The 23,614-nt window shown below is 39.1% G+C and overlaps 1 protein-coding gene across 50 annotated transcripts in view; it reads left to right on the plus strand.

Annotated features, from left to right (window-relative positions):
- Positions 1 to 23,614, plus strand: part of TTN (titin) — a 272,404-nt gene that overhangs the window by 138,945 nt on the left and 109,845 nt on the right. For 9 of the 50 annotated variants that reach the window (XM_070070523.2, XM_070070550.2, XM_070070529.2 and 6 more), the window contains 51 exons: positions 252 to 335; positions 1,117 to 1,191; positions 1,309 to 1,392; positions 1,501 to 1,578; positions 1,733 to 1,816; positions 1,951 to 2,034; positions 2,141 to 2,224; positions 2,329 to 2,412; positions 2,522 to 2,605; positions 2,710 to 2,793; positions 2,902 to 2,985; positions 3,094 to 3,177; positions 3,282 to 3,365; positions 3,474 to 3,557; positions 3,665 to 3,748; positions 3,853 to 3,936; positions 4,045 to 4,128; positions 4,212 to 4,295; positions 4,502 to 4,588; positions 4,740 to 4,814; positions 4,924 to 5,007; positions 5,100 to 5,183; positions 5,298 to 5,381; positions 5,694 to 5,777; positions 5,892 to 5,975; positions 6,089 to 6,172; positions 6,284 to 6,367; positions 6,479 to 6,562; positions 6,656 to 6,739; positions 6,873 to 6,956; positions 7,090 to 7,173; positions 7,305 to 7,388; positions 7,522 to 7,599; positions 7,998 to 8,081; positions 8,930 to 9,016; positions 9,269 to 9,346; positions 9,552 to 9,629; positions 9,839 to 9,922; positions 11,316 to 11,399; positions 11,626 to 11,706; positions 12,567 to 12,641; positions 13,053 to 13,166; positions 14,429 to 14,497; positions 16,615 to 16,695; positions 17,582 to 17,656; positions 18,253 to 18,345; positions 18,775 to 18,837; positions 19,834 to 19,923; positions 21,981 to 22,028; positions 22,584 to 22,988; positions 23,143 to 23,421. In XM_070070523.2, the coding sequence (XP_069926624.2) occupies positions 252 to 335; positions 1,117 to 1,191; positions 1,309 to 1,392; positions 1,501 to 1,578; positions 1,733 to 1,816; positions 1,951 to 2,034; positions 2,141 to 2,224; positions 2,329 to 2,412; positions 2,522 to 2,605; positions 2,710 to 2,793; positions 2,902 to 2,985; positions 3,094 to 3,177; positions 3,282 to 3,365; positions 3,474 to 3,557; positions 3,665 to 3,748; positions 3,853 to 3,936; positions 4,045 to 4,128; positions 4,212 to 4,295; positions 4,502 to 4,588; positions 4,740 to 4,814; positions 4,924 to 5,007; positions 5,100 to 5,183; positions 5,298 to 5,381; positions 5,694 to 5,777; positions 5,892 to 5,975; positions 6,089 to 6,172; positions 6,284 to 6,367; positions 6,479 to 6,562; positions 6,656 to 6,739; positions 6,873 to 6,956; positions 7,090 to 7,173; positions 7,305 to 7,388; positions 7,522 to 7,599; positions 7,998 to 8,081; positions 8,930 to 9,016; positions 9,269 to 9,346; positions 9,552 to 9,629; positions 9,839 to 9,922; positions 11,316 to 11,399; positions 11,626 to 11,706; positions 12,567 to 12,641; positions 13,053 to 13,166; positions 14,429 to 14,497; positions 16,615 to 16,695; positions 17,582 to 17,656; positions 18,253 to 18,345; positions 18,775 to 18,837; positions 19,834 to 19,923; positions 21,981 to 22,028; positions 22,584 to 22,988; positions 23,143 to 23,421 (4,713 nt within the window). The remainder of the gene's footprint in view (positions 1 to 251; positions 336 to 1,116; positions 1,192 to 1,308; positions 1,393 to 1,500; positions 1,579 to 1,732; positions 1,817 to 1,950; positions 2,035 to 2,140; positions 2,225 to 2,328; positions 2,413 to 2,521; positions 2,606 to 2,709; positions 2,794 to 2,901; positions 2,986 to 3,093; positions 3,178 to 3,281; positions 3,366 to 3,473; positions 3,558 to 3,664; positions 3,749 to 3,852; positions 3,937 to 4,044; positions 4,129 to 4,211; positions 4,296 to 4,501; positions 4,589 to 4,739; positions 4,815 to 4,923; positions 5,008 to 5,099; positions 5,184 to 5,297; positions 5,382 to 5,693; positions 5,778 to 5,891; positions 5,976 to 6,088; positions 6,173 to 6,283; positions 6,368 to 6,478; positions 6,563 to 6,655; positions 6,740 to 6,872; positions 6,957 to 7,089; positions 7,174 to 7,304; positions 7,389 to 7,521; positions 7,600 to 7,997; positions 8,082 to 8,929; positions 9,017 to 9,268; positions 9,347 to 9,551; positions 9,630 to 9,838; positions 9,923 to 11,315; positions 11,400 to 11,625; positions 11,707 to 12,566; positions 12,642 to 13,052; positions 13,167 to 14,428; positions 14,498 to 16,614; positions 16,696 to 17,581; positions 17,657 to 18,252; positions 18,346 to 18,774; positions 18,838 to 19,833; positions 19,924 to 21,980; positions 22,029 to 22,583; positions 22,989 to 23,142; positions 23,422 to 23,614) is intronic. The other 41 variants (XM_070070568.2, XM_089328054.1, XM_089328053.1 and 38 more) reach the window with 39 other exon arrangements.

Below are 23,614 nucleotides of genomic sequence, written 5' to 3' on the forward strand. Positions count from 1 at the left end.
GCCCCCTCTGAAACCGAAACACCTCCCACTAAGGCCATCACTCACACTAGATTCCTTCCTTTGCTCCTTCAATAATGAGCTGGGTGGTCATAAAGACAAAGAGGATTGGAGTCCTCTCCCCGGGACTTTATAGCCCACGACATTCTTGAGGGAGCCCTCTGGTAGCCACAGAACTCACTTTGACTCAGTTCATGTGGTGGTTGTCTCCAGTAGTCCTTTTAACCCTAAGTGTGCTACTAATATCTTCAAAGCACCAGAAGCCAGGAGAGAAGTTGCTCCTGAAGTGGAAGTGTTGGAGGACGTTCCTGAAGAGCCAGAAGCCCCGCCCATGCAAGGTACACCTCTGGCCAGACGTGCAGGAAGAAAGGATCTGGTCTCTGCCCTTCAGATCGCGTGTTTCACTAATGCCCTTTGTAGTTCCTGAATTGAAACATACTAATATCTTTAGGGCACCAGAAACCGCAGCATTCCCTCTAGAAAGAATCTGTGGCTGTCATTGCTGAAACAGAGAGCCCTTCTATAAATATGTTCAACAAATACAGTGGTCCCTGGTGTCCAGGGGGGAACGGTTCCAGGACCTCCCCCGACCCAACCCTGTGGATACCAAAATCCACGGTTGCTCAAGTCTCTTGTACAAAATGACATAATATTTGTATGTAACCTATGTACATCCTCGAATACCTTAGATCAGCTCTAGATTCCTTATAATGCCTAATCAAATGTAAATTCTATGGAAATAAGTATTATACTATATTGATTAGAGAATAATGACCAAAAGAAGTCTGTATGTATTCAGTACAGTTGACTTTTTTTGTTCACAATATACTTGGTCCTCAGATTGGTTGAGTCCACAGATGAGTAACCCAGGGTTGTAGAGGACGAACTATATAGTACAAGAAGGGTGCAGAGTCACAAGAACTCCCATGGGTGCTGGAACAGGGTCAAATCCTCTTCTCAAGGACCCCACTTACTTCTTAGTTTGCTTCCTGGATCCTGGAGCAAAGGGAGGACAGGGAGGGGAAGAGACTTCTAGAGAGCTCCATCCACTAAGACACTGTGGTTTCTGATAGCACTAACCACTGTAACTCTTCACTGTGAACACTAATATCTTTCAAGGACCTGAAGCTCCTCCAGAAATTGTGCCTTCAAAGAGAGTGCCTTCCAAACCAAGAGAACCTCCACCAGTGAAAGGTACAAGCTACCAAGCCCTCAGGCTCATGAAGATCTAATTCTACTGGTTTTGAAAAAAATCTTGTGGTTCCTAGTGATCCTCATGACACTAAACATTAAAATACTAATTTCTTAAAGCGCCTCAAGCTCCCCAAGAAATTGTCCCTGAAAAGAAAAGGCTTGTGATTCTTCACAAAAAGCTGGAAATCCTTGCAGATGAAGGTACAACCTACTGGCAACCCCGGGCAGGGAACAGTGTCTTTCCTGTATAAATGTGTTTCTTGTTTGTTCTGATTCCTGTGAGACTAAAAAATACTAATATCTTCCAAGTGCCTGAGGCTGCCAGAGAAGTTGTCTTTGAAAAGAAAATTCATCCTTCACAAATACCTGAAGCTGTACCTGTCCAAGGTACAACCTTAACTGTCCCTTTCTTGTGGGATGGGGAGGTGGAGAGATGGAAAGGACTTGCTTTCCAGTCTCGGAATTCTTTAGGTGTGTGAACGTAAGTCCTGTCTGTGTGCAGTCCTTTGACTCAAATGTAAATTTACAAATGTCTTCAAAGTACCGGAAGCGCCCCAAGAAGTGGTGATCAAAAAGAAAGTCACAGAAACTCCTCAGCCAAAGCCAGAAGCACCACCTCTGACAGGTACTTGTTACCATGGATACAAGGCTCAGGACAGAAAAAAAGAAAAAATAGCTCTTTTTTTGTTCTTGAAAATGTTTCAGTGTGTCTAGTGGTCTTTGTATTTTCTGTGTGTAAAAATACTAATATCTTTTAAGTGCCCGAGGGCCCCAAAGAAGTCATCCCCGAAAGGAAAGTAACTGAGGCTCCTCCTAAGAAGCCAGAAGCCCCACCTATAAAAGGTATCTGCCACTGACCTCAGTCGTGAGATAACTCGTCTGCTCTAGAAGATGCTTTGTCCCAGTGGCCGTCACAGTCCTAACTGTAACCTCACTAATCTCCTTTAAGTGCCTGAGGCTCCTGAAGAGGTCATTCCTGAAAAGAAGGTGACAGTGGTGCCTCCTAAAAAGCCCAAAGCCCCACCTGCTAAAGGTACCTGTCATTGACTTCAGGTGTCACGAGTTCCACCTCCTCTCTTAAAAAGATTTTGTGTGGCCATCACAGTCCTAACTGTAACCTCACTAATCTCTTTGAAGCACCCGAAGCACCTAAAGAAGTTGTCCCTGAAAAGAAGGTGACAGTGGCTCCTCCCAGGAAGCCAGAAGCCCCACCTGTAGAAGGTATCTGTCAGTGACCTGGGTGTCACAAGTTCTACCTCTTCGCTCTTGGAAAGATTTTGTCCCAGTGGTCGTCACAGTCCTAACTGTAACCTCACTAATCTCTTTGAAGTGCCTGAGGCTCCCGAAGAGGTCATTCCTGAAAAGAAGGTGACAGTGGTGCCTCCTAAAAAGCCCAAAGCCCCACCTGCTAAAGGTACCTGTCATTGACTTCAGGTCTCACGAGTTCCACCTCCTCTCTTAAAAAGGTTTTGTGTGGTCATGATCATCCTAACTGTAACCTCACTAATATCTTTTAAGCACCTGAGGCCCCCAAAGAGGTCATCCCTGAAAAGAAGGTGACAGTGGCTCCTCCCAGGAGGCCAGAAGCCCCACCTGTAGAAGGTATCTGTCGGTGACCTGGGTGTCACAGGTCTATGTCTTCTGCCCTTGGAAAAATTTTGTCCTGTGATCTTCATAGTCCTAAATGTAGCTTTACTAATCTCTTTGAAGCACCTGAGGCTCCTGAAGAAGTCATTCCTGAACCGAAAGTGTCAGTGGCTCCTCCTAGAAAGCCAGAAGCCCCACCTGTAGAAGGTATCTGTCGGTGACCTGGGTGTCACAGGTCTATGTCTTCGCTCTTGGAAAGATTTTGTCCCAGTGGTCATCATAGTCCTAACTGTAACCTCACTAATCTCTTTGAAGTGCCTGAGGCTCCCGAAGAGGTCATTCCTGAAAAGAAGGTGACAGTGGTGCCTCCTAAAAAGCCCAAAGCCCCACCTGCTAAAGGTACCTGTCATTGACTTCAGGTCTCACGAGTTCCACCTCCTCTCTTAAAAAGGTTTTGCGTGGTCATGATCATCCTAACTGTAACCTCACTAATATCTTTGAAGCACCCGAAGCACCTAAAGAAGTTGTCCCTGAAAAGAAGGTGACAGTGGCTCCTCCTAGGAAGCCAGAAGCCCCACCTGTAGAAGGTATCTGTCAGTGACTTGGGTGTCACAGGTCTATGTCTTCTGCTCTGGGAAAGATTTTGTCCTGTGAGCTTCGTAGTCCTAAATGTAGCTTTACTAATCTCTTTGAAGCACCTGAGGCCCCTGAAGAGGTCATTCCTGAAAAGAAGGTGACAGTGGCACCTCCTAGGAAGCCAGAAGCCCCACCTGTAGAAGGTATCTTGCTGTCCTCAGGTGTCACAAGTTCCACCTCTTCGCTCTTGGAAAGATTTTGTCTTATGGCCATCACAGTCCTAACTGTAACCTCACTAATCTCTTTGAAGTGCCTGAGGCTCCCGAAGAGGTCATTCCTGAAAAGAAGGTGACAGTGGTGCCTCCTAAAAAGCCCAAAGCCCCACCTGCTAAAGGTACCTGTCATTGACTTCAGGTGTCATGAGTTCCACCTCCTCTCTTAAAAAGATTTTGTGTGGTCATGATCATCCTAACTGTAACCTCACAAATGTCTTTTAAGTGCCAGAGGCTCCTGAAGAGGTCATCCCTGAAAAGAAGGTGACAGTGGCTCCCCCCAGGAAGCCAGAAGCCCCACCTGTAGAAGGTATCTGTCAGTGACCTGGGTGTCACAGGTCTATGTCTTCTGCTCTGGGAAAGATTTTGTCTTATGGCCGTCACAGTCCTGACTGTGACCTCACTAATCTCTTTCAAGTGCCTGAAGCCCCCAAAGAGGTCATTCCTGAAAAGAAGGTGACAGTGGCACCTCCGAAAAAGCCAGAAGCCCCACCTGCTAAAGGTAGTCATCTTAATGCTGCTGTGCTTGATACTGGCTGTTTGTCTCCACTCTGTCTAATCATGAAAATACTAATATCTTTAAAGTACCCGAGGTGCCAAAGGCAGCTGTCCCAGCAAAGAAGGTGCCCGAAGCCATTCCCCCCAAACCGGAAAGTCCTCCTCCCGAAGGTATGGGAAAAACTGTACAAATAAGAGGAAAGATCAGAAAATTTTATTTACCTAGAAAATTGTGCATTAAACGCCTACTTAAAGGTAATATAATTCCAAAGAAAAATGTCAGTAGAAATCTGTTTGTGTCGTGGTATGTGATTAAGTGTTATAGGCATCAATTATTTTCACCTTTTCTAAACATAAATTACGAATTATCTTTCAAGTGCCTGAAGTGCCACCGAAGGAAGCTGTCCCAGAAAAGAAAGTACCAGTGGCTCCTCCCAAAAAGCCAGAAGCTCCACCTGCTAAAGGTAATTATCCTTGCCTGTCATTGGTCACCTGTTTCAGGGGGCTGGGAAGGTGTTCAGATGGGTCCACCAGCCTCTCAAATTGTATTTGCCTGGGTAGTGTCGCTATTCCCCCTGAATAGTTGCTAACTAAAAGTTACTAATATCTTCAAAGTTCCTAAAGAAGTTGTACCTGAAAAGAAAGTGTCTGTGGCTGTGCCCAAAAAACCTGAAGTCCCACCTGCAAAAGGTATTTCTTTATACTGCTCTGTCCATTGGAACTATATCATCCTCTTCACAAACTTTGTAACATATGCCCTCACTAGCCACAAATTCTGAAACTACTAATATCTTTCAAGTGCCTGAAGCTGCTCAAGAAGTTGTCCCAGAGAAGAAAATTCCCAAGGCACTACCCAAAAAACCAGAGGCCCCTCCGGCTGCAGGTATATGTCAGCTCAACCCCATTCTGCAGAAGAACAAATTTGGCCCACTGGTCTTCAGTAAACTAAATGTCAAACTACTAATCTCTTTCAAGTGCCCGAAGCTCCTCAAGAAATTATCCCTGAAAAGGAAATACCAGTGGTATCTCCCAAAGAACCAGAAGCCCCACCTGTCACAGGTACTTTTCACCCTACCCTTATGCTTAGAGAAGAAATCTCTCCTCCATCCTTGGGAAAGATTTAGTCTCTTGCTCTTCAATAACTGAAGTATAAAACTACTAATATCTTTCAAGTGCCGGAAGCTCCCCCAGAAGCTGTCCCAGAAAAGAAAGTTCCAATTGTTCCACCTAAAAAGCCAGAAGCTCCACCTGTCACAGGTATTTTTTACCCCGCTCTGACACTGCAAAAGAAATACCCTCCCTGCTCTTGGAAGTGGTTTTAGTCCATTTATTTCACTAACCTAATAGACAAACCACTAATATCTTATAAGTACCTGAAGTTCTTCAAGAAAGGGTGCCTAAAATGAAACCCTCAATGGTGCCTTCCTAAAAACCCAGAAATCCCACCTGTAAAAGGTCTTCTGTCTCATATCTTAGGCTTCATGAGATAGGAACTCTTCTGCTCTAGGAGCGATTTCGTCCCAGTGGTCTTCGTAAGCCCTAACTATAACCTCACTAATATCTTTTAAGTGTCTGAAGCCCCCAAGGAAGTCATACCCGAAAAGAAAGTGTCCGTGGCGCCTCCGAAAAAGCCAGAAGCCCCACCTGTCAAAGGTATCTGTCATCGACCTCAGGTGTCACAAGCTCAACTATTCGGCTCTTGAAAAGATTTTCTACCAGCGGTCAGGTCATCACAGTCCTAACCGTAGCTCACTAATCTCTTTTAAGTGCCTGAGGCTCCTGAAGAGGTCATTCCTGAAAAGAGAGTGTCTGTGGCACCTCCGAAAAAGCCAGAAGCCCCACCTGTCAAAGGTATCTCTCACCGCCCTTAGGTTCTATGAGATAGGAACTCTTCTGCTCTAGGAGCGATTTCGTCCCAGTGGTCTTCATAAGCCCTAACTATAACCTCACTAATATCTTTTAAGTGCCTGAAGCCCCCAAGGAAGTCATACCCGAAAAGAAAGTGTCCGTGGCGCCTCCGAAAAAGCCTGAAGCCCCACCTGTCAAAGGTATTTGTCGGTGACTGTAAGCTTCAGAAGATACGCTCTTCTGCTCTTGAAAACATTTTGTCTTGTTGGTCTTCACAACTCCTAACTGTGACTCCACTAATACCTTTTAAGTGCCTGAGGCCCCCAAAGAAGTCATTCCTGAAAAGAAGGTGACTGTGGTGCCTCCGAAAAAGCCGGAAGTCCCACCAGCCAAAGGTATTTGTCAGTGACTTTAAGCCTCGTAAGATACGCTCTTCTGCTCTTGAAATGATTGCATCCCGGTTGTCTTGACAAGTGTTCACTGCAACTTCACTAATATCTTTTAAGTGCCTGAGGCCCCCAAAGAGGTTGTTCCTGAAAAGAAGGTGACAGTGGTGCCTCCGAAAAAGCCGGAAGCCCCACCTGCTAAAGGTAGCCGCTACTGTCTTTGATACTGCTGCTCTGTTTGATGCTGGCCATTTGTCTCCACTCTGTCTAATCATGAAAATACTAATATCTTTAAAGTACCCGAGGTGCCAAAGGCAGCTGTCCCAGAAAAGAAGGTGCCTGAAGCCATTCCCCCCAAACCAGAAAGTCCTCCTCCCGAAGGTAATTTTGAAACTATTCCAACTAGTATTCTTAAAAAGATAAACTCTGTCGGTGGTGTTGCAGTATTCTTTTTGCAAAACGTTTCTTGCATGTTAGTCAGCTGTAGCACTAAAATGAGCTGCTGTTTTTAAAGTGTATGAGGAGCCGGAGGAAGTTGTACTGGAAGAGCCGCCGGCTGAAGCTGTGGAAGAGCCAGAGCCCGTGGAGCCCCCCAAAGGTACTGGGCAGGCTGCCGGGACACCCGCCAACCTCCCCGACTCTTGCCCTGCCAATCCTGGATGTGACAGGCTTTCTGTCTTGTTGCTCGTTCATTTGCATGGCTTCTAACCCACACATTCTAATGTGTTTAGTGTCTGTGCCACCTAAGAAACCCGTCCCAGAAAAGAAAGTACCTGCTGTCATTGCCAAAAAACCTGAGCCACCTGCAGTGAAAGGTATTTCTCCCCGCCATTACCTTCCAACAGAAAAATGTCCATCTTTAAAATAGTGTGTTCCACTGCTCTACTTAATGCTCTCCATATGTTCTTAATACCATGAGTTTAAAAACTACTAATATCTTTTAAAGTGCCTGAGGTGCCCAAGGAAGTTGTTCCTGAAAAGAAAGTGCCTCCTGCAGTTCCCAAAAAGCCAGAAGCCCCACCTGCTAAAGGTACATGCCTCTGCCCACCCTTTGATGGAGGTGGATACAGCCTCCAACTCTTAAAAAGTGTTTTGTTCCACATACACGTGATGAATGTTTACTGGTGATTGTTCATAATGTTAAAATACTAATATCTTTAAAGTGCCTGAAGCTCCAAAAGAAGTTGTTCCAGAAAAGAAAATAGCTGTTCCCAAAAAGCCAGAAGTCCCACCAGCCAAAGGTACCTATCACTAATTAGATTCTTCTGAAAGAATTCACTCTTGGTCTCAAAAGTCACCTGTTATCAAACTCTTGGTTTGCCAGTCTTTGTACATTTACAACTAAAAAACTGACATTCTGGACTTTATGTTTTTTGAAATGGCATCATTCATGTTTTAAAAAAAAAAAAAGAGTGCATTTATACAAGCTTTGGAAGAGTTTAGTGACGGAGTTTTATGATTCTTATTGGGTCACATTTTCCTCCCTACTTTGGGAATCCAAAGACAGATCCACGCCTTTAGTGTGGATTTTGGTTTTGGATCTGTTCCTGGGTAATTTGAACAAGATTTGAAGTAGATTGATTTAAATGTCACATACTTCATAACCACTCAAAAGTAAAACTAACTACTATGTTTAAAGTGCCAGAGGTGCCAAAGAAACCTGTCATAGAAGAGAAACCGGTCATTCCTGTTCCCAAGAAAGTGGAGTCTCCTCCCCCTGAAGGTACTTGGGGTTTGATTGATGAGCTTGCCACCAGGCGACTATTTCTCATTAAAAGTTGGTTCTTCCTTCTTAACTCCTTATCTCTTGGTCATTCTCTACCTCTTATTTGTCTTACTTCATTGTTCTAAATTAGCTCTAGTCTCAAATCTAGTTTGGGTTATAAATTATTGGTATCTACTAGGTCATAGTACACTATATTAAACAACATTGCTTTTGCCTTTTTAAATTAAATATGTATTTTATTTTCAAATATGTGAAAGGCAAAGAGAGAAAGTGAGAGAAAGAGAAAGGGAAAGAAGGAAGGAGGGAGGGAGGGAGATATATTCTAACTTCTGGTTCACTCTCCCAAATGCCTGAAACAGGTTGGGCTGGGCCAGGCCAAATCCAGGAGCCCAGAACTCCATACAGGTCTCCTACAGGGTTGGCAGGGTTCTGAATATTTGAGCCATTACCTGCTGCCTCCCGGAATGCATTAAATAGGAAATTGGTTGAGAAGCAGAGGTGCAAAGACTCGAACCAGCACTTTAAGGTGGGAAGTGGGCATGCCAAGTGGTGGCCCAACCCACTGTGCCATAACACCCACCTGAACAAGGTTTTGCTGATGTACAAGAAAGCCATATGGGAGAACTAATGACTATAAATGACATTAAATACCAGGAAATCTTTCCAAGCATTGAAATCAATTGACACAGAAGAAATAATTGCAAGATAGATTTCATCTTAAAAATAAGAGAAGATACTAATTGAGACCAGAGAAGAAATCAGTGTAAATATTTACTACTTAGTGTTTCACATATTTTGGAATATTCTTCCATACTTTGAAATAAAATCAACTAATATCTTTAAAGTATATGAAGAACCCGAGGAAGTTGTTCCTGAAGAAGAGCCAATTCCTGTTGCAGAAGAGGAGGAACCAGAGGCTCCACCTCCAGCAGGTACAGGGCAGGATCCTCTGCATGGGCAAATGGGATACATGGATGTTTAGGTCTGTTACAAACCTTAGTGACGGTGTGTGTCTTCTGTCTCCTTGCTTGAAAGCTAACTTCATTGGCAAGAGTAAAAGTTATCTGCACACAGCAAACTTTTACAATGCATATACCAAAGAAATACATGGGGTCTTTCAAAAATTAATTTGTGGTCATTAAACTTGTAATCATCTGACTCTAAAAGAAATTCCTATCGTTCAGTGCCTGAAGAGCCTAAAAAGATCGTCCCAGAGAAGAAGGTTCCTGTCATCAAAAAGCCAGAAGCTCCACCTCCTAAAGGTACTCGGGTTAAAGTAAATAAATATGTGCCCCATTCTTCTGTGCCATCTCTAATTTACACTCCTTCCTTGTTGTGTCTTGTGCTGTATTGTGTGTTTGTTAGCTGTTATGTATGTGTTACGGCATCAAACAGACTTGTAGAATCAGTGTGTACGTATTACTTCTTGCAATTTCTTCTTACTAAATGCTACTAATATCTTTAAAGTACCTGAGATGCCAAAGAAAGTTGTTCCAGTGAAGAAGACCCCAATTGTTAAGAAGCCAGAAACCCCAGAAGCTAAAGGTATTCATGTCGTCAACATCATAATTTTTTAAGATATACTGCTACCTTGAAGTGAAATCCAATCATTTGTCCTTATGATTAATACTTAAGGACAAAAATTTCATTTTATTGCCATTATCTTTAGTGCTACTCCATTAATCATAGATTTTTACTAACATTTTAAAGTAATTTTAAATCCTCTTTTTAAAACAAAACTAATATCTTCAAAGTGCCTGAGGTGCCCAAGAAACTTGTTCCAGTAAAGAAAGAACCAGTGCCTGTTACCAAAAAGCCGGAAGTCCTGCCAGAAAAAGGTACTTACCAAAAGAAAAGCATTCACAGTTTTGAATACTACTTAGGCATTTTAATAATTCTTGGAGAAAAAATACTGAATATGACTTTATACAAAACCACATTTCACAGAGAAAAGGGAGACATAGAGCAAAGAGAGAAAAAGTAACAGAAAAGCAAGAGGGGGAAAAATGTGATTCAGTTGTGCTGTGATAAATTCCATGGTGACAGGTGGTAAAAAGGACCTCCTCAGTGTGGAGAAAAGCTCATTTCAGCATATTGTGCTAAGTGGGTCAGAAAATATAAGATCTGGTCCTGTCTTCACACAACTTAAGTCTTGTGAGAAGACAGAAAAAGAGTATAACATAGACATAACATAGGCAAGATGTGATAGTGTCTTACAAAGTGTATACAAGGATACACAGAACAAGGAAAGTTTCATGTCACATAAAGACATGGAAATCTGTGTGGAAAAGTATGATTTTAAATGTTGATGGATTTTGACATGTGGAGATTGAGGGAATGGTATCCTAGGCAGAGGGAGCATTAGGAAGTTCAAGGATTGTCAAGTAAACTTAATTTGAATATGGATTGGTTGCAGAGTATCTTGACAGACAATGCCAGAGACAGATGGGGATCATGTTTTGATTTTATTTGAATGCCAATATAGGGTTTGTACTTTATTCTGCTGGCAATAGAAAACTTCAGATGTTTTGAAGTAGTTGTACACATTAAGAGGATTTGAGTTTTAGAAAGAAACCTGTCGGCAGTTTAAGCTATGGAAGGCCGTGATAATAGTAAAGAAACATTCTAATGATTTAAGTCATTATGAGTTAGACTAGAGCAGTGACAGTAGAAATGCATGAGAGGATTCAATGAGAGAGATTAGTTTGGCATTTGACTATTATCAAACAATTAGAGAAATTAAGGAGCCAAGATGATTGTAGAGGTTGAAGCTAGATGGCCAAGAAAAACAATTAATTAATTGAGTCCCTGACGATATTAGAAAAAAGGTGTTGAATATAGTTTCCACTTTTCAGTTAAGCAAGTGAAAATGTGCATTAGGAGCTTAGGAAAGAGATCAGGCCCAGAGATGTAGATCTCCAAGGCATCCACATGAGAGTGAGACCTGAGTGCCTGGGACTGATGACTCACACACACACAGAGCAATAATTGTAGTCTGCAAGTTAGACCAGTGGAGAATTGTCCACCAAGAGGACACAGAGAATGAGAAGCAAATGAAGAAGGGCAAGAATATTCCTGTGTGAAATGGAGATGTCCAAAAGGGTGCCGTGCTCAGAAGCTGTTTTCCTCAGGATGCCTTGAACCCTTCTGCCTGTATTCTTTGCCTGCTCATTGCAGAATCTTGCATGTCTTCTAAATTCTTAATAGTTAACAAAATCAATATCTTTCAAGTGCCAGAGGTGCCCAAGGAAATCGTCCCAGAAAAGAAAGTGTCTGTTCCAATCCGTGAAGAGCCAGAAGCTACACCTGCTCCAGGTACACAGCTGCTTTATAAATCTTGGATAGACAGCAACCATCTCCATCATGCAGCGACTGAAGATGGAGCCCACATACTTGCCTGTTGCCTCATACACTGAAATTCAGTGTCTGGGGGACACTTGAAAGTGTGTTGTAGAATGTGATTAAGTTGATAAGTTGCAGCTTGGTAGTTGCAGCATTCTATTCTGGATACAATCTAAAATAAAACACTGTGTTTTTTAAGTTGAAGAGGCTCCTGAGGAACTAATATACGAAGAAAGAGCATCCATAACCATTGGTAGAAAAGAGGCTCCCCCTGTTGAAGGTATAACAATATATATGTATACATATATGTATGTATGTATTTATACAGAGAGAGTGAGAAATAAAAAATTTTTACCCTCAAAAACTCCTGTTAGAAATACAAGGTGCTTATAAAGTGACATTTCTTCTTAAAATTATACACAAAGGCCTTCTACCATATGTGTTACTGCTTTACTTTTTCAAATAGTTATACTTCTGTTGAATTAGAGTCTTTAATTTGATTATGTTTTTGATTTATCTTATTTATTTGATAGAGTTACTGAGAGAGGTAGAGAGAGAGAGGTCTTCCATTCACTGGCTCACCCCCAAAATGGCCACAATGGCAGGAGCTCAGCTGATCTGACACCAGGAACCAGGAGCTTCTTCCAGGTCTTCCCATGTGGGTGCAGGGGCCCAAGGCCTGTGCAGCTTTTCCAAGCACATTAGCAGGGAGCTGGATTGGAAGTGGAGGAGCCGGGACTCGAATTGGTGCCCATATGGAATGTTGGCCCTGCAGGCTGGGGCTTTAACCCACTGTGCCACAGCACCAGCTCCAATTTGATTATTCTTGATAATAGCCTTAAATTTCAGAAGGTACATCTTAATGAAGCAAAATTAAAATGACTGAAGTGAATCCTCAAATGATAACCCAATACCAAATCTTAATAATCATCTCAGTTGCCATCAACATACATCAGATACACTATTGTTAATACGATGTTCAAGTATAAGAAAATAGAAATCTTCTCTTTCTCTGTACAAGTGACTTTGTTCGAATTGTATATTTGTGTGACTGTAATCTTTGCGTTTATGTGAAATTTGCATGAGTCTTTATGAAGAACTTCATTACAATCTTATGTCCTTTATCAACATTCTTTAAAGAACGTGTAATTGAAAAGTATATTGAACCTGAAGAACCTGAGCCTGAACCACAACCAGAAGAAATACCAGTAAAAGGTATTCAGTTAACTAGACTTAAATCTTCATCATCATATTCTTACTCTTCAAGTGTATCTGGTTTATGTTGCTGTTCATATGTAGTAGTAGGTCTCTTTGCAACTGCGTGTAAGATATTGTTTTGAATGTGCATCTCATTCTTTTGTTTCTGTGTTGTTATTACTATTTGTGTCATGTGAAATGTGGCTTCTCTGGATGCTTCCTTTGTTGTTTTCATTAATGTCTTGGCTGTATTTCTTGTCACCTGTGTATAGTGTTGGTATTTTATGTTTTATGTTGGGCACTATTATGTATCAAAAAAGCAAACATTTTGCTCCAAAATTATATTTAAATTTCTACAGAATATACTATATATACACACATGTTAGAAAACATATATAAGTACTAACACTCCTGAAATACTCTTTCAAGAACCTGAACCTGAAAAGAAGGTTGTTGAGAAACCAAAACTCAAACCAAGACCCCCAGCTCCTGCTCCTCCTCCACCCAAGGAAGATGTGAAAGAGAAAATATTCCAGCTTAAAGGTATAAAATGTTAAAGTCTTATTAACTTGTTTCAGACTTCTGTTCAACCATCAGAGATGGTGCTTGCCCAAAGTACATTGCTTTTGGAAGTGTGCACTTCCAGACACAGTTATGCTGTGCGAATTGCATAGAGAGTGTGCTTTCGGCTGTCCCAGGAGCCCTGGCTGCCTTGTCAAGCTATGCCTGCTGCCCTAAACATCAGAAAGTGTATTGCTAGTATCTTCCTGGACATCTGGATGCAGGAACTATCCAACTAATTTTCCTATGCGGAATAGGGAAAAGGGATTTTCAGATTTCAAATCCCAGTTGCTATGCGTATCTTTAGGTGTATGAGTGTGAATGTATAAGGAATATTTGCAAGATATTTTTAATATTTCAGTAACTAATTTATACCAAAGCCAAACTTCTGTCCTTAAAAAATTGTTTGCTTGTGAATATATTTAAGTGATGTATTTATGTGTCCAATAGTTTATAAGTGCTCATGTACCATGACAGAAAAGTACACGATCAACCTGTCACTGCTTGCACACATTTTTTTTTCAACTTAATAAAAATCTAGGGCATTTTGTGGTGTAACCAGAAAGAATGGTGATGAGTACATTTAAAATCCAGAACTTCTCTATTGTTAAACTCCATTCTTTTTTTTTCTTTGAATTGATATATTACTTAGTTTTAAAATAACAACATCATTAAAAGCTAAAATAAACTGGCAAAAACTAATTCTTCTGTTTAACAAGAAATTATCTTATTTGTGATGTGACAAGATTTCCCAGTCTCAAAGAATCTAGGCTCAACCTTAGATAAGCACCTCTCCTATAATTACCTACACATCTACAAAGTCAGATTCTTCAAAAGGAAAACATTGCTTGTTGTGATTCCAACCCTCCTGGGTTTTAGGCCAAACAATGGAAAGGTAGAGACCTCTTAAAAGCTCACTAGTTTCTTTATTTATACTCCATGAGGACACATACTTAAATGTTTCCCTTAATGTAAAATTTATGCTCAAAGGAAAATGTCTTCTTCCTGGGGAGAACACAATTGCTCTTCTTTCTTAGCCAGTCTTAGTTTACGATTCAACATTGCAGTTAAACTGCAAACTGTGGTTTGGAAGCTTCTTGTATGCTCTTTGGTGGCTGTTCTTGGCTGTTCTTGATGCTTTCTGGTTATAAACAAAGCTTGGTTTTGATTTGTGGAGTAAAATACTAATCAATTGCTTCGGATTATATATACAAATAATACAAGTAAGATCATATTCTTTAAAGCTGTTTCAAGAAAGAAAGTTCCTGAAAAACCAGAGGTCCCAGAAAAAGTGGAGCTTACACCTCTGAAAGGTATTTCAAAGGCTAGAAAATGTTTTTGTATGTAATATCTGTTCATCTGATTCATTGCTCTTTCTGTCTTCATAAAAATGTTCTTGCCATCTTTTTAATGATCAGAGTAGTCTCCTTCATTTTTTGTATTTTTTGTGGCTTTTATGGTCCTGGCTCATGAGTGTGGCTTCCATTGTCTCCATCAATTTCTTTCATTATATGGATACATATTATTCAGCTTTGTCTTACTCCATTTGCCTTCTTGCATTTTCCTAAACTTAAACATCGAAAATTTCCTGATTAGCTGAGGGTGATTAAAAAGAAAGACATCTTCGGTTAAAATGTTGAGTGGTGGAAAGCTTGGAAATTTTACCAGGATGTCAGCGTTTTGCCCAGTGTTACAAGTGTTACGTGTTAAGTCATGTCCTCATTCACCTGTTTAGGTGACTTCTAGGGATTTCTTCTCGCTGATATAAAGACACTCTCTAAATTGGACAGCTTTTACATTTCAGGAAAATTTTCATTATCACTACCATCACGTCTCAAAATTCACAATTTGTTTTTCTTTAAATAGCATTTTCCCTATTTTAAAATTAGACCTGAAGGAAAAGTAAATGCAATCTAAAAGTGTAGAAAACACCTGTTTAAAAACGTTTCAAGTAACTTTAGTGCTTAATCATATTCTATATAAGTAATCCACACTTCCAGAGACTCTGTCTTGCTTACCCTGGAAGCTGGAGAAAAATCCCTCACTGGAATATATACTGCCTGATTCATAAAATGGAGATTATAAATAAATAAATAAATAACACTAGACTGAAATATAATCACTTTTAAAATGACAGCTACAATTGTGTGTTCTGCCTGAGTCTCAAAATCAATAAGATCTTAAAAATAAAATAATAATATCTATGGAAAAACAAATGCACAAATATATTTTTTACTATGTCCATTACATGAGAGCAAATGTATATTATGTCATCATGGCATACATTGATTACATGCATGGTCTTGTGAGTTTCCATCAACAAAAACAGTTACACATTAAGAGTAGGGGTAAGTCTAAAATAGTATTGAAGTGCAACACAATTTTATCATGAATAAAAAAAGTTTATGTTTAACTGTGAAATATTTACTTAAAATGCTTACAGTAAAAATTATTGTTAAAATGAGATACATATTTACCTTTTATATATTTAAATTTTGAAGTAAGCTTTCTCACTTAAAAAATAATGAATTGCAAATGTCTTGTTTAAAACACCAAATGGAAAGTTCATAGAAATATATAGGAAACTCAGATTTCAACCGAATAAAGAAATCGGGTACAGGGTACAAAAAAAAATGCTTTAAATTAGATTTTAATTGATGTTAGCAGAGAAATAATGTGGTCCAGTAATTAGTGAGTGCATTTTGTCCCCATTCAAATCCATGATGGCTGTAAAAACAGTAAAAGGCTGCTCTAGAACTGATATCATCCACCCTGCTTGGTTGTCACTGTAGACACAGAAGAAAATGCAGAATTTCTGTGGCAAAGGCTTCACTATTCATGAAAATGAGCTTCTAATGTTAACTTTGAAATTCTATCCTTCTATAATTTTAAGTAAATATTATTTGTAAATGAAAAGAGACCTTGAAAAAGGATATTTTTGTTCTGTTTAGAAAGTGAAATAAGGCCTTTCCCTCAACAAGGTCACAAACCAGATCTTTTGGTTTTCCTAGAATGGAGATCAAATGATGGCATTAACACTTGCCAAGGTCATGTGTGATGTATATAGTGATCAATAAGATACCAGAGTAGATGTAGGCAATCTACAATCGCATACTGTGGCAATGATGCTGTCAGGAACCCTGTAATTTGATGAAAGAATCAGAAAATCAATACAGAATATCTTCTTCACTCATTTAGTATCAATATATTTTTCTGCAGTTAATTGAATTTAGTCACAAGGTTTTATAGTTGTTTGCAGAAGTAATAACTTGAAATGTATTACTTACTATTCAATTCTGAAAAATTTCTGTGTAACAAAAAAAGTCACTCAATGCAATATAGTTAACTAATTTTGAGAGTTTTTTTTTTCTTGTTGGAATCCCATTTTTATATTAATTCACTTCAAAATTTGAAATCATATTCTTTTAAGTGCCTGGAGGTGAAAAGAAAGTTCGCAAATTACTTCCTGAACCTAAACCTCAACCAAAGGAAGAAGTTGTTCTGAAAAGTGGTATAGTATTTTCTACCATTCTATCAGTGTACAGCATATTTAAAAGAAAACTTACTTGAAAGCTTACACAATGTTTCTGTCCCTTGCTTTTCTTTGAGTTGGAATTCTTACTTATCAACATTTGTTTGTAGCTTCATTGAAAATATAAGAAGCTACCATTTCCAAATAATTTAAAAACCAAGACAGAAATTTTGTGAGCATTCATAGTATTTGGAAGTTTACAATGTTAATATACATAACCAGACTGATAAAATTCTAAACTAACAACAATGACCATGACTGTCAATATTCATAACCAAATTGCGTGGTAAAATACACTAAGCATATTAAATACTTCACACAAAACTATGTAAGCCTAAATTCAGTATTCAGTTTTAAAGAGTGACATAGGATCACCACACTAATAAATAACACTTTTAAAAGACTGAGCGTTTCTGTCCTACTAATAAAACATTAAAAAATTAGAAGCAATATAACCAACAAAGAAACAATTGCTAACATTGTGTTTGGATAGAATTACTGATTTCTAGCCTATATTTCTTTAGATATCTCCTTTTAAATGTCCTACTTCTCATTTAAATACTCCTCATTTATTGGAACATTGAATTATTATTAGAATTTGTTACAATTCAAATTATTCATTTTGTATTTGTGCCATTTCTGTCAAACAGTTACATTATAGTTATCTAGTAACTCTGGGTACTATTTGAATTAACAACAACTGATGTTTTTTTAAAGTCAGTAAAGCATAAATGCTAATTTCTCAGAGTCCTGCTTCCGCATGCTTTTTTGTTTTCCTTGCTTTGTACATTATTTGTATTCATCAAGCTTTTTCAACATCTTCATTAGTTTGTTTGTTTACATATAAACCTTTTTGTCTTTTAAGTTTTAAGAAAGAGACCTGAAGAAGAAGAACCTAAAGTAGAACCTAAAAAACTAGAAAAAATTAAAAAACCTGCAGGTAGGAACCTCACTGACAGCTGTGAAACTCTCTTTTAACAAAGTGGACATTTAACAAAAGGTTTATCTTGTAAACATGAATGAGTTAAATAGAAACATAGCTTCATATCTCATCTGTGGTGCAGTCTGTGTTTTCCATTGTCTGCTTTTTGTTGCGGCATTTTTCTAGCAACTCCCAAATCCACTCATGTATTTGTCTGCATTCATTATTGTTACTTTGCCAGTCTTCTAGTGGATTTGACAAAAGTAATCGGGTTGGCTGCAGAATATCTTCATGAGAGGGTGAAGAGATTTGATTCATAAAATATGAGGGCTTTTAAGTGGGTCAGTTTTTCTCTGAGCCTGTACCCAAATACTGTAACTACTGGGACAATTTATAGAGAGTCTGAGTGCTGATGGGGATAACCAGAGGCAAATGGGTGGGATAAAAGAAAAATAAATTGAGACAGTCACAAGAGAAATTAATTAATAAAAATATAATTGTTTTTAAAAGCCATCAATTAGGCTTTTGAAAAAGAATATCATAATGTATTTCTGATGAGTTTATTTCTGTGTATTCAGATCTTAACATTAGAAAATAATCTTGTTATCTTAAAGCACCAGAGCCACCTCCAAAAGCTGTGGAAGAAGTTGAAGTACCCCCAGCTACTGTTGAGAAAAAGGAAAGGAAAATTCCGGAACCAACAAAAGGTATAAACCTAGGTGTTTTTCTTAGTTGTCCCTAAAAATGCAAATATGTATCATTTAAAATATTGTACTGGCATCTGGATTTGAATTAGGCTTAATCTAATCATCACATAGAGCTTGATTTTTCTCTGGCATTTTACTTTCCTGTGCACTTGGCTAATGATCATCTATATGTTAAATAAATTACTAGAAAAAAATCTTCATAGGCAATGAGATGGCTAACAACACTGAAATAAAGGAGATTGCCTTACTGTACTTTCTAAATATTTTATTTAAACCAAAAAATAAATTTAGATCAGATATTTAATTTGAAAACTGTATGTGTAAGCCCTAATATGTTCCAGGATATGTGAAGTCTGCTTAATTTTCTATTTGAGTTTGTGAAAAAATTGGGAAATACTGTGATAAACTCATTGTTGTACATTATTTCAGTGCCTGAAATTAAGCCAGCAATACCTCTCCCTGGTCCTGAACCCAAAGTAAAGCCTGAGGCAGGTAAGCAAACTGATCCTCAGTGTCAACACCATACTGCTTCACACGTCACACAAAACAGGTGAAAGCCAACAGGTATCCAATGACTTCTAACGTCTCAATGTGCTTAAGGTATTATTTTCTGAAAAAAAAAAGTTATTTAAAATCATATCAAAAGGCAAACAGGCCACCAAATAGGGGTTCAGGCAATGACAGAAGGGTGCATTAATAAAATGGATGTAATAACAATAGATAGAATTAAAAGGGAGAGAAGATTCCAACATGAGAAGCAGTCCACACAGCAGACTCATAGAATGGCAAATGCCCTAAACAGCACTCTGACCTCAGAATCAGCCCTTAATGCATTTCTGTCAGGCTGAAAAGCCCATGAGAGCATTTCAGGCATGGAAAGCCAAGACACTGTGGCAAAAAATGATTTACATGAAGGATCTCTGTGAGTGAGACCCCAGTGGAAAGAAGGGGCCAACCAGGAAGGATGTACTTTTCTCTGAAGGAAAGAAAGAACTTCTACTTTGATTATGGCCCTGTCTAAATACTGATGGAGTTTGTGGTCTCAGAAGGCTTCCATAGCCCTGTCAGTTCATGTCAAGAGCCTTGGGTGATCACTGACGTCATAAATAAGAGTGTCAATTGTTAACAACAGGAGCCACTGTGCACTTACTCCCCATATAGGACCTCTGTCCTTAATGAGTTATACTATGAGAATTAACTGTAAACTTGTTTTCAAAAAAGTACTTTATAATTTGTGTGTCTGTATGGGTGCAAACTGTTGAAATCTTTACTTGATATAGAGTTGGTCTTCTGTATATAAGGTTAATTAAAAATGAATCTTAATGAAGACTGGGATGGGAGAGGAAGTAGGAGGTGGTCCAGGAGTGGGGGTGGGAGGGGGGTAGTGGGGGAATAACTGCTATATTCCTAAAGCTGTACCTATGAAATTTGTATTCATTAAATAAAAGCTTTCTTAAAAAATAAAATGAAATGGACATCTCTCAACAGAGGTGAAAACAATCAAACCTCCTCCAGTGGAGCCCGCCCCGACTCCCATTGCTGCCCCAGTCACAGCACCAGTGGTTGGAAAGAAAACAGGTATTTGTCCTATACTTTCCTTTTGCTAGTTTGCCTTAGTGGCTTACTAAAAGAGCTCAAACATCATTAAAATTCAAGTCTTGTTTATGTCAAAACATAGGCATCATTTCAACTGGGGGTTGTTTATGATGAATTTTTTAAAGATTTATTTATTATTTGAAAAGCAGAATTAGAGACAGGGAGAGACAGAGACAAAGAGAGATCTTCCATCCACTAGTTCATACTCCAGATGGCCACACCAATCAGGTCTGGGCCAGGCTGAAGCCAGAAGCCTGTAGCATCATCCAGGTCTCCCAAATGGGTGTCAGGGGCCCAAACACTTGGGCCATCTTCTGCTGCTTTTTCCAAACCATTAGCGGGCAGCTGGAGCAAAGTGGAGCAGTGACATAGGACACAGCCTGGTGCCTATATGGGACGTTGGCATCACGGGCAGTGGCTTTACCCGCTGCACCACAGTGCCAGCCCCTATGATGCATTCTTACGTTTTCTTCATCCGATGTACTTAATTCACCTTCAGACGCATATTGTGCTTTGACTGGAATGCATTTCTCTGCAGTGCACTGTTCCTTTCATATGCTTTGAGATCAAGTAATGAGTATGTTTAGGGCTGATGAAAACTAAGGAGCCAAACAAACACCTCTAAGGACATACAGAGAGGAGTCTCGTACAGTTTCAAAATTCCCTCATGCTCTAAGGAATCATTGCTTTTGAAGACCTCACATTGAGATAATGAAAAGGTTCTAGAAATGGATGGAATTGTGGTTGCACAACAGTATAAATTTACTTAATGCAACTGAATTATACAGTTAAAAGTAGCTAAAGTGGTAAAGTTAACATCAGGTATATTTTAAAGCAATAAGAAAGAAAAAAGACTATGTAATTCAGACTTTAAATTTATGTAAGGATTTAGACCAATAATAATTTTCTTAAATGTATTAACTTAATGAATGATATAGCTATCTCAAGTCCAAACTTGAGATATTTATTAGGTATATACAAGCTACTTAATAATTTATCCCCTAGGAGATAATTTCAAAGCTAAACATGAAATTATGTATAATTATTATTAATAAATATTCACCTTGACTACTTGATCTCTTGCTAATATCTTTAAATTTTATTTAAAATTATTTAGAAATAAATATTTAAATTATTTCAATATATAAGTGTAATTATTACACATTTATGTATTTATTATATTGTAGATTATATTAAATTATTTAGAAAAATGTTTACTTAAAACTATCTCAGAATAGTAGGTTTTTCCTCTTGTTCAATGACATGAAAAATATACTATGTTCTTTTTAATATTTAATCACTGATGATTATGATTTGGGCACAAATTGTACTTTTAATCATTTACAGTGTCCATGCAGTACCTTTAAAAAGGTGCCCAACTGCCATGGGGCTGACCCTGTACCTGTACAATTAAAGTCGTCCTCACTCATCCCCAGTCTGAAGCTGAGGAAGTTGTTCTATGATTTGTACTCTCCCTGCATTTGTAATTGACGTAAACTCTGAATGGAGAGGCTTTCTTGTTCCTGCCTCAGTTCACTGTCTGTGCAGGGAAATTTTCAAAGGACCCATACGTGTGTGGCACATGGACCCTGTCTTTGTCCTTAGTGTTAAGTCCTTGACTTACTTATGTAATCCATAAACAAAGAGAAAGGCTTTTGGTAACTTCTGGCCCACTTCCCTTTTTCTTACACTGATTCTTATTAACAGAACTGTTTCTTTGGTTCACATAACCAACGCACACACAAAGAGCTAAGATACCTGACTTGCTCATCCCCGAAGGGCAGCAGCAAGCCTTCCAGAAATGGCAGTCAATAAAGGCACTTGCTGAAAGAACTTTTTAAACCTGAATTTATTGGCAATATATCTTGGTCATGTCAATCTCAAAGTATGCCTTCTTGAATATAGTCAAAGTATTTTCCCAGAAGTTATATAAATGCATTAGAGTATATAATAAAGAGCATCACTCACCCTGCATGGTTTACTGATAAACATGAAGTAAGTCTGAAACTGTTTAAATGCTGAGTTTTCTTTTATTTTAGAAGCCAAACCTAAGGAGGAGGCTGCCAAGCCAAAAGGCCCAATCAAAGGTAAGATTCATTCCCTTTGTACCTGTATTGTAGCCTTTTGTTCTATGAATTCCTAAACTCTATATTCAAGGGGAAAACTTCTTCAAATTTTGTAACAGTATTTGTTTCTGATTGATTCTGCTAAAATGCACATGACTTTTGGTATTTTAAATAATCCACGTCCTGTATTTCAAATAATCCACTTATTGTATTAGCAGGTATTATAGATATAAGCAATTTTATGTTAGTATAATGAACCCATAAGCTCTTAACTTCATTTTTCACATGCATGATACTTCTATGCAGACAAAATAATTAGCAATTAACCTTGATGTTTCATACTTAGGATTAAAACTTGAGAAAATGACGCCCATTTCCTATTTATGGATTCCTTGTACCTTCTCAATTTCCTGTCCGAAACAAGGCAGACTACAAATGACCCTTGGGTTACCTGGCCATTAACTTTCTGGTCCTGTCTCCTAACTGCTTCACAGCTCCCTTTATCCACAGAGTATCCAGATAGGTACTTTCGGTCTCCTGTGGAGATAGTAAATCAGCTTTCATTTTACTTGGAAGTAGGTGTAGCCAAAAAGACTCCTTCACCAATAGAAGCTGAAAGGAAAAAGTTACGGCCTGGAAGTGGTGGAGAGAAGCCTCCCGATGAAGCCCCATTCACCTACCAGCTGAAGGCTGTGCCACTGAAGTTCGTGAAAGAGATCAAAGACATCGTGTTGAAGGAAGCAGAGTCCGTGGGCTCCTCTGCCATCTTTGAATGCTTGGTCTCCCCCTCCACTGCCATTACAACCTGGATGAAAGACGGTAGCAACATCCGCGAGAGCCCAAAGCACAGGTTCATCGCAGACGGGAAAGACAGAAAGCTGCATATCATCGACGTCCAACTCTCCGATGCCGGCGAATATACCTGTGTTCTACGTTTGGGAAATAAAGAAAAGACTTCCACAGCAAAACTTATTGTAGAAGGTAATTTCCAGTTTCTGAATGTGTTCTCTGTTAAACTTCCACGTAATACACCTGCCTAGCAATCAGTCATAAAGCCTCTTCTTACTAAGTTTTATTTCATCGGAAATAGCACATGTACTGAAATATGTACTGTAATCCCCACCCACCCCCACAGAACTTCCTGTGCGTTTTGTAAAAACGCTCGAAGAGGAAGTCACAGTGGTCAAAGGACAGCCACTGTACTTGAGCTGTGAGTTGAACAAAGAGCGTGACGTGGTCTGGAGAAAGGACGGGAAGATTGTGGTGGAGAAGCCTGGCAAGATTGTGCCAGGGGTCATTGGCTTGATGCGGGCCCTGACCATCAACGATGCAGACGACATGGATGCCGGGACCTACACAGTTACCGTGGAAAATGCCAACAACCTGGAATGTTCCTCTTGCGTGAAAGTAGTAGGTTAGTACTTTGCCAGGACATTACATTCTGCTTAGTAAATGCAAGAAAGAACTTTGTTTCCCATTGTTTGAATATCAGAAGTCTTGGAACTTATCTAAGAGAGAGAGTACCAGTATAACGTAGCAGATTAATTATGTCCAGTTTTCATTTTTGTTCTACTTCTGAAATTTACTGCAGAAATAATTCATATTAC

This window comes from Oryctolagus cuniculus, chromosome 3 (assembly GCF_051225735.1).
Source record: "Oryctolagus cuniculus isolate XC-2025 breed Fujian yellow rabbit chromosome 3, ASM5122573v1, whole genome shotgun sequence".
In the NCBI taxonomy this organism is placed as follows: Eukaryota; Metazoa; Chordata; class Mammalia; order Lagomorpha; family Leporidae; genus Oryctolagus; species Oryctolagus cuniculus.